Raw genomic sequence first — 13,606 nt, 5'->3', positions numbered from 1 at the left:
CTTACTTTAGTTTGGTACTTAATGCAGGTATTAATACAACAGAGTTCATTTTGTACCCTTCAAATTCCTAGTATTTGACTTCCATCAAGCTGCTGATGGCATCCAGGAACAGCAAAGACAAGAGCAAGCAGGAAAGAAGTATGTTATGTGTTGTCAAATGTCTTAATTGTAAATACTGGAAGAAATTTTGAGTGACCGGGAGGGCCTTTCAGCCAGTACACTTCCAGAATCTATTCAATAAGGGTGCATTGCAATAAGATTCTTTCTTAATGTTTTTGCAAGGAAATCTGGGACACTTGTACATTCCCACTTATTTGTATGTACTTTAAGACATGTGATTCAAGGATTCAAAATTAGTTAGTTTATTTTCAACCTCAAGGGCGCAACAAAATTCTCTTCAACTTTAGAATACACTTAAGACATAAGTTTTTGCACAACAATTTTGTTCTTAAATTGTAAGCCTCAATACCTTTGCAGTTCACTTGGATATATTTTTTGCAGAGCATATATTAAATTCCAAGTAGCATACCCGTAAAACTGTTGCTCTTTATCACTGATGTGAATCTTGTTCTTCAGCAGGAATGGGAAATGTATCTGAATCTCTGGGATCATGTTACAGCATAATGAGTACAGAATATTTTGGGTGTCTTCCAGAGATTCAAGGCTCTTAAGCTCTCTTACCTAATGTGCGTAATGGTGATGTCATGTGATAAGGTTATGATGAATGAATTAAGGTCAGAACTAGGAAATACTAGTGTGTGTGCTTTTTATTTTTCTACCCCACACTGATCCATTGAAATGATAGTGGTATGATATTGAATGATTGGGAAACTTTCACACCCTCTGTGAAATTTGAAAAGTCATATCTGGGTTTTAGCACATTTAATTCCTTTGTACATTCAGAATTAGATTGGTCATGGGCAAAAGAGGAAATATTCTTGGTCAGGATCCTGTCAGCCTGTCCTGGGGTGGGACTTGTTTATTTGCATGTTATTTCGTTGGATTATGTATCCTTCCTCAATCATGGTGACGGTGCTAAATCTGTAGATCTAAGGGTACCCCTCTCTTCTTGATATATTCCTAGGCACTAGTACAACATAAAGATGTTGATTTCATTTCCATCCATGCAGTTAGTATTTTTTTAAATTGCACAGCTGATTGTTTTTAAAAAGGCAAGAATCAAACTTGACATATTTCCTTTTGCAAATATGGATGGAGTGGGGAAGTACTGAACTATTAATCATGTCTTCTTAAAATAAATCAAAATAATACAAACCTGACTCAAGAGTTCTGTGGTTGTTGATACTTAGGAATAGTATAACGAATGGACTCTAGAAGTCTAGGTTGTTGCCCTACTTTGACAGGGAATTGATCTGCTGCATTAATGATAGTGGCTCTTTTAAGGAAAATTTTCTCCTTTTGTGAAAAAGTTGGTTGTGCAGTTAACATTTTCCATTTTCCAGAACTTGGCCTGTCTGTATTGTAAATTTGCATATCTGAAGTTTTGCTAGTATCACAGAATGTGATATAGACAAAACAAAATCTGACTGGGTCATTGTATGAGACTCATAACAGGCTGTGTTTACATTCTTCTCCACTCCCTTTTTCATCTGTGATTTGTTTACTCTTAACATTGCAAATCTCAACCTGTCCTACTTCTTGATTGATGCCATTGGCTTGTTTTGCAAACAATACCTAACCATTGTTGATTAAACCTTAACTTAGTGTTGTGTGAACCTCCCCAATAGCTTAGCTATGGTTTGTTCACTGCCATCAAATCATGATCTGTAATCATGGTTTATTGATGGCTTATGAACCTTGATTTAAATTATGGCTTGCTATTACATATGAACCCAGAATCCTTAACAATGGTGTATTTGCTCATCCCACCCCAGATTTTCACCAGACTACTAAAGGCTTGCGGCAAAAGCAGCTGGAAAACAAAACAAAAATTTGGGAAACATTCCATGGTTTGTTTGATCATCTGTGGGACAACTTGTAGTTTGTTAAACCAATTGTTGGAGTTGTCTTAAGACCTCTTGCTATGACAGAAGGACTAATTAGCCTTGGTTCAGGCAACACAGTTCTAAGACAGACTTTACAGTTAGGCATCCAAGATCCTTGATTCATAATTTGACCAGGAATAGGTTTCCTCAATTCTATGGGCTTTTTAATGGAAGATTGGCACAGAGCAGTTTTATAGCCTTTGGGTGGAGATAGGCAAATGGTTTATCATGTGCAGTAGCCATGCTGAGAAGAAAAGTATAGTGCAGGTCATATAACAGGAAATAATGAGCTCCTTACTCCATATAACCGTGGTCTAAAAGCATAAACTATTCTGACCACATTGAATGATAGTGTTGTTTTTGTTTAGTCTCAGTTCTCAGCAGTGTTCCACCACGTTTGAGATATACCCTGTATGTTGCTTTACTTTTAAGTAAGCTCTTCACTCTTAGCATGCTAAGATTCACACCACTACAGTCTCTGTTAAGAAAATTCATTGAGATTTGCACAGAAGAAATGCATATGAAATACATATAAACAATGTGATAATATGTTCGTTCATCCTTTAAGGTAAATACTAAATAATGTTTAGACTGTAGCTTTTTAAGTATTTTGTATATCAGTATTACAAGTAACACTTCTGAGGATGTTTTGCACTACCTGCCAGCATTCTGTTTCTTCTTAATCTTCTCTTCTCCTGGGTGCCCACTGGGGGAAATGTTTTACCTCAGTGAATGATAATTTTAAACTACCAAGTATGTACAACATACTTCCAGAGTAATTTTATTTTTAGAAACTTAACAACAACCTAGTTGAATTGATAGTCACAGATTGTGTAGTATGTGTATGTTTTTTATTTTTGTGTTTTAAAGCTTGGGAACTACAAAAAAGGGAATTGGTCCAGTGTATTCTTCTAAAGCAGCTCGAAGTGGGCTCAGAATGTGTGATCTAGTTTCTGACTTCAATGAATTTTCAGAAAGGTAACCACTTCTCTAGAGTAATGTAAATATTTCAAATAAATTTATTACTAGGGCTTGTATATTCTGATTTTCATATTCTAAAAAATCCCTTACTGGATCTCTCATTTGTGAGTCTCTTTTTGTTTTCACATGTGTTAAGTTAAAATCTTTATCAAGGTTTTTTTTAAAAAAACCTGTTGCAAGCATAATTTATTTGTACTTATTTTACTTTTTAGATTCAAAGTGTTGGCCAACCAGTACAAGTCTGTTTACCCTACCTTAGAGATAGACATTGAAGGAGAATTGAAAAGACTGAAGGTAAACTATAGAGGAGTTGTGAATTATTTGCCATTATATACATATACATACATACACACACACACACACACACACACAGATGGATTTATCTTTGTATGTTTCTTCTGATAAAAAGATAAAGAAACACTGCTTCTGACACACAAGCAGAGTCAGTTAACTTATTGCTTTAACTAGCAAATTGCCTGCATTTGGGTTATCATAAGTCAGAAACAAATGACCCAGTAGCTTTATCACAGTAGTCAGTTATTTACTGAATTAAACCTGTTTGCTGAATCTTACATTTCATGTAGAAAAGGAATCCTGTGGTCTTTTTATCTTTTAGAAGCTCATATTCTACACTGATGTGACAATTCTTCTGAGAGCTAGTGTATAGCTTGGTAAAGGTTTGTGCCCTACATCAGAAAATCATTGGTTAAAGCCTTTTTTGCATACAGTCATTCCTGGTATTGGGAAAATATATGGATCAAAACACATTTTCTCTCTCTTATAGTATTGGAACTCAGGGTCACCCAGTGAACCTTGACATGACCCCAACCCTGAACGTCACAGTAACCTATGCCTGTTCAGCAATACAGACAATTCATAAGGCAGAAGCTGATTGAGATGTAATGGAGTGCTAAACTTCATGCCAGAGGACTAGACCTGTAAAGCTTTCTGCTCTTCAAAAAGTAGGCAGAACTTAGGAGGGATAGTCTGGCCCAAGGGAAATGGACAAAAGGCATACTGTAATCATATTCAATTGTTAGTTTCCCTGACAGAGGTAGAATCACATGAGCAAAAACGGGGCAGATGTGCTACCTGATACCTTTGTTGCCCCATCATGCCTTCCTTTGCTATTCTCCAGTCATTGCAGTAGGGAGGCTGCCATATTTATGCAGCCTCCCTGTGAGATTTAGAATTCTGCTTATGCAGGGCTCTCAAGTTCGCAAGGGGCCTACTAGGTTCAGCAGGTGCCCCACTGCAGATGTCTGCACTCCAGCGTGTGGGGGGTAATAGTAATGACCAACACAGTGAAGTGACTAGCACATTCATTTCTACTCTTCCTCTTACTGCATGAGAGGTACACTGACTGAAATGGATTTGTAACAGTGTTGCTTGGAACTATCCAAGGTCATGCAACTTCTGCCTTTATCAGGTGTCTTCCTCTGGAGCATCCACCTTGCTCTACTGACTCTCATTCACACACAACATGAAAAGGTAGTTCTTCATGCAGTGCATAGCTCAGTTGAGGATTATGCTGTCGCAAGATGTGGCAGTGACAGTGGTAGACAAATTTTGTGGAGCATAGGTCTACCAATGCTATTAGCTGTGGTAGCTAAATGGACACTCAAAATTCACAAATAGTGTGTCCCTAAATAGTGCTTGCAGGGGGGACAAAGAGGGGAAGACTTTTTCTTCCTGCTCTCTTTGTGAGCTTTCTGCAGATATTTGGCAAGTGTTAGAAACAACATAGTGGATTAGTTGTTAGACTCTTGGTCTGATCCAGCAGGACTCTTAATAATTTTAACTTGAGAAAGAACTAATGAATGACATATAAATGCTTTGTTCTTATGCACATTCTCCTTGACACAAAGAATAGCCTATAGTTGACATGGCTAACAAATAGCAAATGACACTTTTATTTTATTACAAGACTAGAATAATTATTTGCCTGCCTGTTTGGTACAGTGTCTACAGTGTGTTTTGAAGATTGTAGTTTACTACATTCTAATCTCTAGGACATGTTTGTCTTAGGGTTACACTGAAAGGCTCAAACCAATGGTGAGAGATGGTGTATACTTTATGTATGAAGCTTTACACGGCCCACCAAAGAAAATTTTAGTAGAGGGTGCAAATGCAGCACTACTGGACATTGATTTTGGTATGTATAAAGTCTTTTTTATCATAGTCACAATGTGTGAGGTACTTGTTACATGTGTATTTGAAGGACTGTGCAGAATACAGCTGTTTAAGACTGGTTGCATTATAGTCGTTCTTATACATTGAATGTTCATTGTACATCTTGGGATTGGAAGTATACCACTATTTTTAAGGATGTGTTGTCATTTTAAATAACAACCAGTCTTACTTGCTATTCAATTACCTTTCAGTAGAAAGATGCAATATTTTATATAATTGTGCTACTGTTAGTTCATTCCTATCTTCTCTTCCTTGCCCTTCTGAAACAGGAACTTATCCTTTCGTGACCTCATCAAATTGTACCGTGGGAGGTGTTTGCACTGGCTTGGGTATGCCACCACAGAACGTTGGTGAAGTATATGGAGTTGTGAAAGCATACACAACTAGAGTTGGAATTGGTGCCTTTCCCACAGAACAAGACAATGTAAGTATAGCATTAACATTAATGTGAGTTATTGGAACAAAGTAAATGAATGTACAGTTCTCAGAAATATTATCTAACACAGTGGTCTTCCAACCCTTTCCCAACACCTGGGACCCACCTTTAATCCAATATGCATTTGGGGACCCATATCCTTTTTTTTTTTAACCATATGTTTGTATGGTGGTTGTGCTTTTGTTACGACCCACCTCAGAACAGGTTGTGACCCTGTAGTGGCTCCTGACCCATCAGTTGAAGACCAATGATTTAAGGTATGCATGGCTGTACTCTCCCAGGCATCAGATTCTGTATACCACATACTTTAAAGTGCTGCTGCTTTCTGTCTGAAATGTAAGTTTCTCAGTCCACAGATCTGCTGCCTGGGTGTTTATATGTGCTTTTAAAAAGTTTTTAACTACTGCTTATTCCTCAGTCCTGCAGAGCCTATATTTCTGTCGGAGAGCAAGCTGAATTCTGTTCTTGCTCATGAATCAGCAGCAGAATTGTTAACTAAGTTCCAGTTGCAGAATCTTTATTACTAGTGACGATGCACGTGAACCAGTTTGCCTTTTTGATTCCAAGCTGAATTAACAGGACTAGCAATTTAAGATTGCCAAGGATTTCAGAGCTTCACAAACAATAACTGAGCTACAACACTCCTTTGAGGTAGCAGGTAGGCATTATACAATGGAATCAACATGGAGTGTTGAGAAAATGGCCTGCTCAATGGTATTTTCACATTGATACCTGGCATTAAAGGTGGCTCCTGTACTTGTATCTTCATCCTTGTTAAAAGTTTTGTGCACTATGTGGGGTTGGAAATGTAAAGTAGATTTTGTTTTCTGTTGTCAGTAAATTGTGTTTACATAGAAATGAACAATATTACTCCAGTGTATAACATGACTATATTCTGTTTCTTAGAAAATTGGAGAATTACTGCAGACACGTGGGAAAGAGGTTGGTGTGACCACAGGTCGGAAAAGAAGATGTGGCTGGCTAGATCTGGTGTTGCTTAGATACGCTCACATGATCAATGGATTTACTGCGTGAGTAGTTTGTAGTGGTAGCAAGTGCACTGTAATAGAGTATAATACTTTGTAGAAACAATACGAAGTAATGGGAATGAAACTAGCACCCTTTAAGTAAAGAACAATGTTTTGAAGACTCACTGTGGAAGACAAAATGGTTTTTAAAGTCACAGTACTGAAGTAAGACTTGCCAGCTGCCATGCTAATAACTATGATATTCCTTCTGGAAGAAAGTTATCTGATGTTAAATGTTCGTAGTCTCTCTTTGGCTTTTATTCTGGAATTCCAGGGTTTTCCCAGGTTACTTTTTTTTAGTCTATAATTTTAAAGCAAGATTTAAAGGTAGGCTGTCACATATACATGGGTAAGCGTGGCTTCAAAGACTAAGCAACCATGTAAGCCCTAGTGATTTATATCTTTCTTTAAAAATAAACAAATTTACTTCCTAAGATTATAGCTTATATTTGTCTATACCTAACTAACACATCAATATTTTATTTTAAAACAGATTGGCTCTTACCAAATTGGATATTTTGGATGTATTTCCAGAAATTAAAGTTGGTGTTGCTTACAGAATAAATGATAAAATCATACCTCATTTTCCAGGTGAGTACATATGATCATGTGTGTGTCCATACTATAACTTTTCCAGTGGTATATTTAATGCTAGATGTATCCCCTCACTATAGTGTAGGTTCACTACTGTTGTTTTTATTGTTGCTTCTGTTGTAATTTATTCATCAGCTGATATAAAAGCCACAAGGCAAATTGCAGTATGTAAAATTTGATTCGTACAAAATTACGTGAAATATTAAAACACAGTAAATAATACTTAAAATAACAGAATCATAAAATTCTAGGGTTGGAAGGGACCTTGAGGGTTATCTAGTCCAAACCCCTGCAGTGCAGGAGTCCTTTGCACAATGTGGGGCTGGAACCCATGAAACTGAGATCAAGTGTCTCATGCTGTACCAACAGATCATACATTACTCCTCAGAATAGTCAGAGTGGAATTCAACATTGCACTCTTTCAGTCGTTCTGTCTGTGCAAGCATAGCAAATTGCCAAATAGAATAATCCTCTTTCTCTCTCCCCCCTCCCCTCTTCTGTGGGATGTTCTGACACACACACCCCGAGCCATTTTTGGGGAGTGCGGAGGAGAAACCATGTTGGACAAGCTGAAATCATGGTACAAGGCTTCCACTGATGGGACTTGTTAGATGAATCCCCAAAACTCCACTGACCCCAAACAAAATGAGCATGATAACCATAAAATTAACTAATGAAAAAAATGCTCTAACAAGAGCACCTGAGGTATTAGCAATTAAATGTCCAGGAGAATACTTTGCCTAGTTCCTAAAATATGTTAATATAAGTACTAAGGGAGGCTCTTTGGGAAGAGCACTCTATAGTTAGTTGCCCTTAATTCCCCCATAGCAGAGTGGGGAACATCTGACCTCCAAGCTTAGATTTTGACTGCCAAATCTCTTTATTTGGCTCCTGAGGCTATTTTCAAAAAAAAACAACAACCCCACAAACCCACCGGACCTACACCTGACATCTTATGTGGTATCGGATGTTAAGACAGAGATACAGCTGCATTGCCTACTTGTACAGCTGATACCTGGATAAAGCAGTATTGAAATTTTGCGTGAGGAGTTCAGCCCTGCTGAACTCCATGGGAGTTTTCCTTCCCATGGACCAACTTTGACAGGTTCACCAACCTGTCATGCGTGGTGGAGGAGATTAAGATCTGGCCTCTGGACCCAAAAGGTTCATCATCTCTGCTTTATAGGGAATCTGTCATTTCCCTCACAGTAGTTAGCTTCCTTTCCCTATATTTCACCTATGTAAAGGATTTTGGGATGGCTGTTAAGTTGGTTACTGAGCTGTTTTGCACAGCCATTCTTTTGTTTCTTCATCTTTTATTCCTTTGGGTGACTTGAGGTTGTAAAATTTGCTTATCTGAATGATTAAACAAGTCTGATATTATTGTCAACAGTAAGACTATCTGTTACACTGCTGCCTTTTTTTTTTTTTAATAAAGCAAACCAAGAAGTCTTAAATAAAGTAGAGGTTCAGTATGAGACCCTCCCAGGATGGAACACAGACATATCAAATGCAAGGACTTTTGATGAACTGCCTGTAAATGCACAAAACTATGTTCGATTTATAGAAATGGAACTAGGAATTCCTGGTAAGCAAAGCAGTTTAAAAAAAAAATGTTTTCAGGGATCTATTAGAAGCAGAAGTACTTCTAAGGAAATGCTTTGTCATTGAGAGTATTACTCATCACTATGTTTGTAACTGCCGGTTTGTAGACTTGGGTCTGTAACGCGAAACATCATAATTGGTAAAGTTGCTCTGAGGGTCTGTATACTGCTTCACAGTAATTCATAATTTGTGTAGGTAGCTATTTCTAGAACTAGTCATTCCTGAGAGTCACACTCAGTGAAAGAGATAAATCAAGGAATCTGAAGTCTTGGCTTTCAAGCTAGTGACTAGCATGGATAACATTTCTGTTTCATTGTAAACCTGTTCACTTGTTTCCAGATCACTTCATGGTCTTGAGTCCTGAAAATGAAATTGTTTTAACTTGAGACATTAATTTAAATAGATTTGGAAGAGCCTTTCGAATCACCTTGAGGAACTAGAGAATAAAATTCTGTAATTGCTGTTGTTCTCTAATCAAAGTAGTATTTTCTAGTTGTATGTGTTAGATTACGCTCCTAGCTTTGCTAAGTTTTTACTTGTGATATTTCTGATATTTTGTATTCTGCATTCTGGTTAGATGTCATTGTTAAAACTGAAAAAATAGAAATAATATTAAAAAGGGAATGTTTTAGTGAAATATACCGAGATTTTGTGGATTATATCTTGGGGGGGGGGGGAATACCAATTACTAATTTGAGTGAAATCAGTAACCAATTCTGTAATGCTTTTCAAAATTGCTTGAAAAGCTTTGGCCTTAGGGGAACAGAACTACTGACATCAGGTAAATAACATTAAAGAGTAAGATATCATACAGTTAGCTTTAAGTAGCTGCATGACTATTGAGAAACAATGATTTTGGTAAGTCTTTGAAAGTATCCGTAGAATACAGTTCTGTATGCACTTACCTTGGGAGTAAGACTCTTTTGAGTAGACAGGTGTAGGATTTGCACTAGTATCCTAAGTCATCTGTTCCTTCAGAGTGTCATGCAAAATATATTTTTCTTTCTGCAGTTAAATGGATTGGAGTAGGAAAATCCAGGGAGTCGATGATTCAGCTCTTCTAAAGATACTAGATAAATGGAAGAAAAGAAAGCACACTCCACAAAGAGACTGTCAATTCTTATATCTATTATTCTTAACCTAAGCAGCAATGATTTTTGGAAGTTGGACATTGTATTTAAGAGCTAAAGATGGTCTGGACAAATAATTGTTACTGCTGTAAAAGACTTTGGCAACTATCAGTATCACTTCACAAATTCCAGGGCATTTGTCACTATTGCCACCATTTGTCAAGGTGCCACCAGATTTTTTTCTCCTTCAGATGTTTGTCCCAACACTACCTTTCTAAATCAAAGGTTGTATATTACTTTCATGACCATATGTCTTTATTGTCTCTGCTTTTGGTGGTGTTACTTCCTGAAATTTTAGATGCTTAAAATAATTAATGCAGTTTTGCACAGAGTTTTACATCCTCATTTGTACTCCTAAAGCTGTTGTTACCTGTATGGCTGCTGTAGTAATGTGTGATTAAAGAGAGGGATGATTTTATAATGATGAAGAAAACTCTTTTTTGTTACAGGTTTTTATTAAAACTATTATGAAATGATAGTTTGGAAGGGATGTTTAATATGTAAACAGTGCAACAACTTAAATTATAAAGTAAGATACAGAAAACATATTGTAGGTCTATTATACTCACTACTGAAAGGAGTTCATTAATACATTTTTAGCTGTTATGATACTTCTGCATTTCAGCTTTTATTCCTTCTGCCCAGTGATCCATCAGTTCATTAGCCTAGTGTCAAATCCATCAAATTTCAAATATTTAGAGGATTATCGGAAACTGGATGCATAGTCGGGTCCTTGAATGTAGACACAGGAGCTACTGGCAGTCCTGTTAGGGACACATTGGGCTACCTAGATAAATAAATACTGAAGCCAATACTTTACTGTAAATAGATTTTTTAAAAATCATCTTGGCAAATACCCTAAGATAACAGGATGTACAAATCATGTTTGTTGCTTTGTGTTTTGTGGCTTTTGTTTTGTTTTTGCAGAAGCCTTTTCTTTTGATTCCATTGCATGCCTGCTATGTCAGTCATTTTATCCCACAGTTATCAGTGCTATAGATGCGTAAGTATTTTCAATCCCTATTATATGCCGTAACATTCTCAGCATCATTCATCAGCTTTATAAGGTGAACAATGGTGGCTTTCTAACTTTTATGCTGAAATTCTTCCATAGCTTTCTTCTTTTCATTGATATTTTAAGAGTTACTGTAAGAGAGGTAAGCCGAAACAGTACACAGAACTAAATTTTTAGGGACTCCCCTCATCTGATTTGTGGGGGCAGATTTAGAAATCCAGATAGCAATGCGGAAATTACAAATCTCTGGAAATCCCATTGACTTGAATTGTGAAACCAAAATGGCTGTAACTGTGTTTTCTCACAGTCTTATCTGTTTTTCTGAGACTGTTTCGAGCAACAGTTCAGCAACAGATCAATACAAATCTGTTTGGGACAACCCAGCCCTCTCTGTAGGGATTTGTAGCTGCTTCAGCCTGATCTGGATAGGGCACAAATCAGCCTGAATTGATCCAATCCAATTCAGAATTCAGCCAGATCTGGTGTATAACTCTACTAAATATGTGAGCTGCATTTACGTTTTTATTAACTGGCATTTTGTATGAGATAACAGTTGCTAGTTGGTGCTGACATACTAGCACTAATTACAACGCCCGCCCCCCGCCTTTAAAGGAATTTTATTTTGAAATCATACAGACGACAAAAATACAATGCAACCAGATCACTAAAGGGAAAGGAAACTGATGACAGGCTTTAGTGTAGCTTCACTAAGCTTGTGGGACAGTAAAAGTCAAATAGCCTAAGGAGAATCTATTAACTATTGAATGAGTTTGAATGTGTACGCTGAATCATAATCAGGACAAATATGATTGGAAGCTTGGGCTTCCATATAGCAGGTAAACAAACCATGGTGCCATGATAGCTTTTAAAAAACTGAATATTTTTGATGCACTTGCTGAGTATATTTGTACATAAGCATGGTCTTCACATCCACTGTTGCTTGTGAGGTACATTGTGCTATACACCACTTTGCAGGTGTGTACCATTGGTTAAGAAGACCTTTATGCAGAAATCCAGGGGTAGGTAATCCAAAATAAGCATTTTCTGTTAAGAAAAGAGAGTGGGATGGATCGAGAGCTGCGTAAGTAGCAGTCCACTCACACAACAGGTCTTCTTGTCTTCCCTCCTCACTTCAGCTCCTTGGACCCCCAACCTTCTTTTTCAAATTGCTTCTCCAGAGATAGTAAGTGTTCACTTTCCCTTTAATCTTTTTGACTCCAACCACATCTAGCAAGATGCTTTTCCACCAGAATAAAACAACATTAGCCTTTCTCTTTTTGATGTGTGGATTGACTTCCTTTTATCAGAACAGTATGCTGCTGTTTTCTGTTTTGTTTTGTTTTCTTGCAGACAGCCATTTTTTGTTAATGCCAAGATTATTTTTGGAGTACGGAAACATTTTAGAAGAACCCGTCATTGAAGCTAGGAATAGCATTATTGTGTTTAGATTCTGGAGAAGGCTTTGGTTATGGATACTTTTAAAATTCTCCCTATCCAAATATTTCTCTCAAATTTTGGGCTCTATCTTTAAAACTGGCCTTCTTACTGGATTAGCAGTGATATGTTCTGAATTTTCAAAATTTACACGGCATTGATTCTGCTGGCAAAAGTGAGGGATGAGAAGTGAATTTCACTGATTTTTGCCTTCCCCTGCAGCTCCTTTGAAAGTCTGCTCTGGAGTGTTTGGGAGGGGGTGCTCCAGAAGAGGGGAAGGAAGGAATCTGCAAAAACAGTCTCCTTCCACCAATGGGAGGCCTCCTATTTACAGAAAACTAATTTAGGATCCAGCCCATAGAATACACATTTCCCCCCCCCCCCTTGCCTGCTTTCTTTTGTCTCTGCCTTTTTAACATTTTATTCACAATTACCTGTTCTGGTAGCAGGGATAACACATAATAAATCTGCTCAATTTGCTATTTCCAGTTTGCTAGGTATGTTTTTCTAACTACCTATGCACTGGTGCATAGTTCTGTGTTAACTAAAAAATAAAGTGATTCTTTCCACACACCCCTTAGCAACACACATGCTTGTGCACACAGGAAAAATATTCAGCATGCTCTGATAGAACCCCTTTGAAATCACAAATAACTGTCATGTCTGCAAACTAATCTTTTAAAATTCCCAGGGGGTAGGAATTGTTTGGTGTTTTTGCAGCAGCAAAGTCTTATACACCTTAAACGACAAGACATATATTATAGCATGATCTTTCGTAGACAACACTCCATCATTCATTAAAGTGTTATCCCGAGTTACACATGGAGGAAGGGAGGCAGCAGCCCTAAAACAATGTTGTATCAATCCCTCAACTTTTCCTTACAGCTTTGAACAGTTGCTTCTTCCAGTGACCTGTGGGTGTTCCTGTATTGCAAAAATTGGGATAGGTCTATATATGATACCCTGCATCTCATGTATTTCCAGTGTTAAACATTCTAGTATGGGTAAAGAGGAAGCAGTTTGCAGAGTTATACAAAACAGTAATCTCATTCAAGCTTCTGGTCTCTCTAGCTTGACCATCCTGGTTGCTTCCACATCTCCAGAGCAAGGTGAAAGAAGAGCGGTATTGCTCTAATGGGGTGGAAGAGGGGATGGAATCCTATTCCTTTCCCCCCATTTAAGTC

General features: G+C 37.5%; 1 protein-coding gene across 2 annotated transcripts in view; it reads left to right on the top strand.

Moving 5' to 3' along the window:
• Positions 1-10,451, top strand: part of ADSS2 (adenylosuccinate synthase 2) — a gene marked incomplete at its 5' end in the record, with an annotated part of 30,273 nt that extends 19,822 nt beyond the window's left edge. The window contains 9 exons of one of the 2 annotated variants that reach the window (XM_083496934.1): positions 72-138; positions 2,877-2,984; positions 3,200-3,281; positions 5,016-5,142; positions 5,450-5,604; positions 6,523-6,647; positions 7,138-7,235; positions 8,677-8,826; positions 9,855-10,451. In XM_083496934.1, coding sequence (XP_083353060.1) covers positions 72-138; positions 2,877-2,984; positions 3,200-3,281; positions 5,016-5,142; positions 5,450-5,604; positions 6,523-6,647; positions 7,138-7,235; positions 8,677-8,826; positions 9,855-9,907 — 965 coding nt within the window. In that variant the 3' untranslated portion in view covers positions 9,908-10,451. The remainder of the gene's footprint in view (positions 1-71; positions 139-2,876; positions 2,985-3,199; positions 3,282-5,015; positions 5,143-5,449; positions 5,605-6,522; positions 6,648-7,137; positions 7,236-8,676; positions 8,827-9,854) is intronic. The other variant, XM_083496935.1, reaches the window with a different exon arrangement.
• Positions 10,452-13,606: the final 3,155 nt, after the last annotated feature.

The sequence above is a fragment of the Podarcis liolepis genome (genome assembly GCF_965112155.1).
Source record: "Podarcis liolepis genome assembly, chromosome: 3".
Classification (NCBI taxonomy): Eukaryota; Metazoa; Chordata; class Lepidosauria; order Squamata; family Lacertidae; genus Podarcis; species Podarcis liolepis.
The sequence above is the reverse complement of the archived record's forward strand: the minus strand, read 5'-3'. Positions and strand labels throughout refer to the sequence as shown.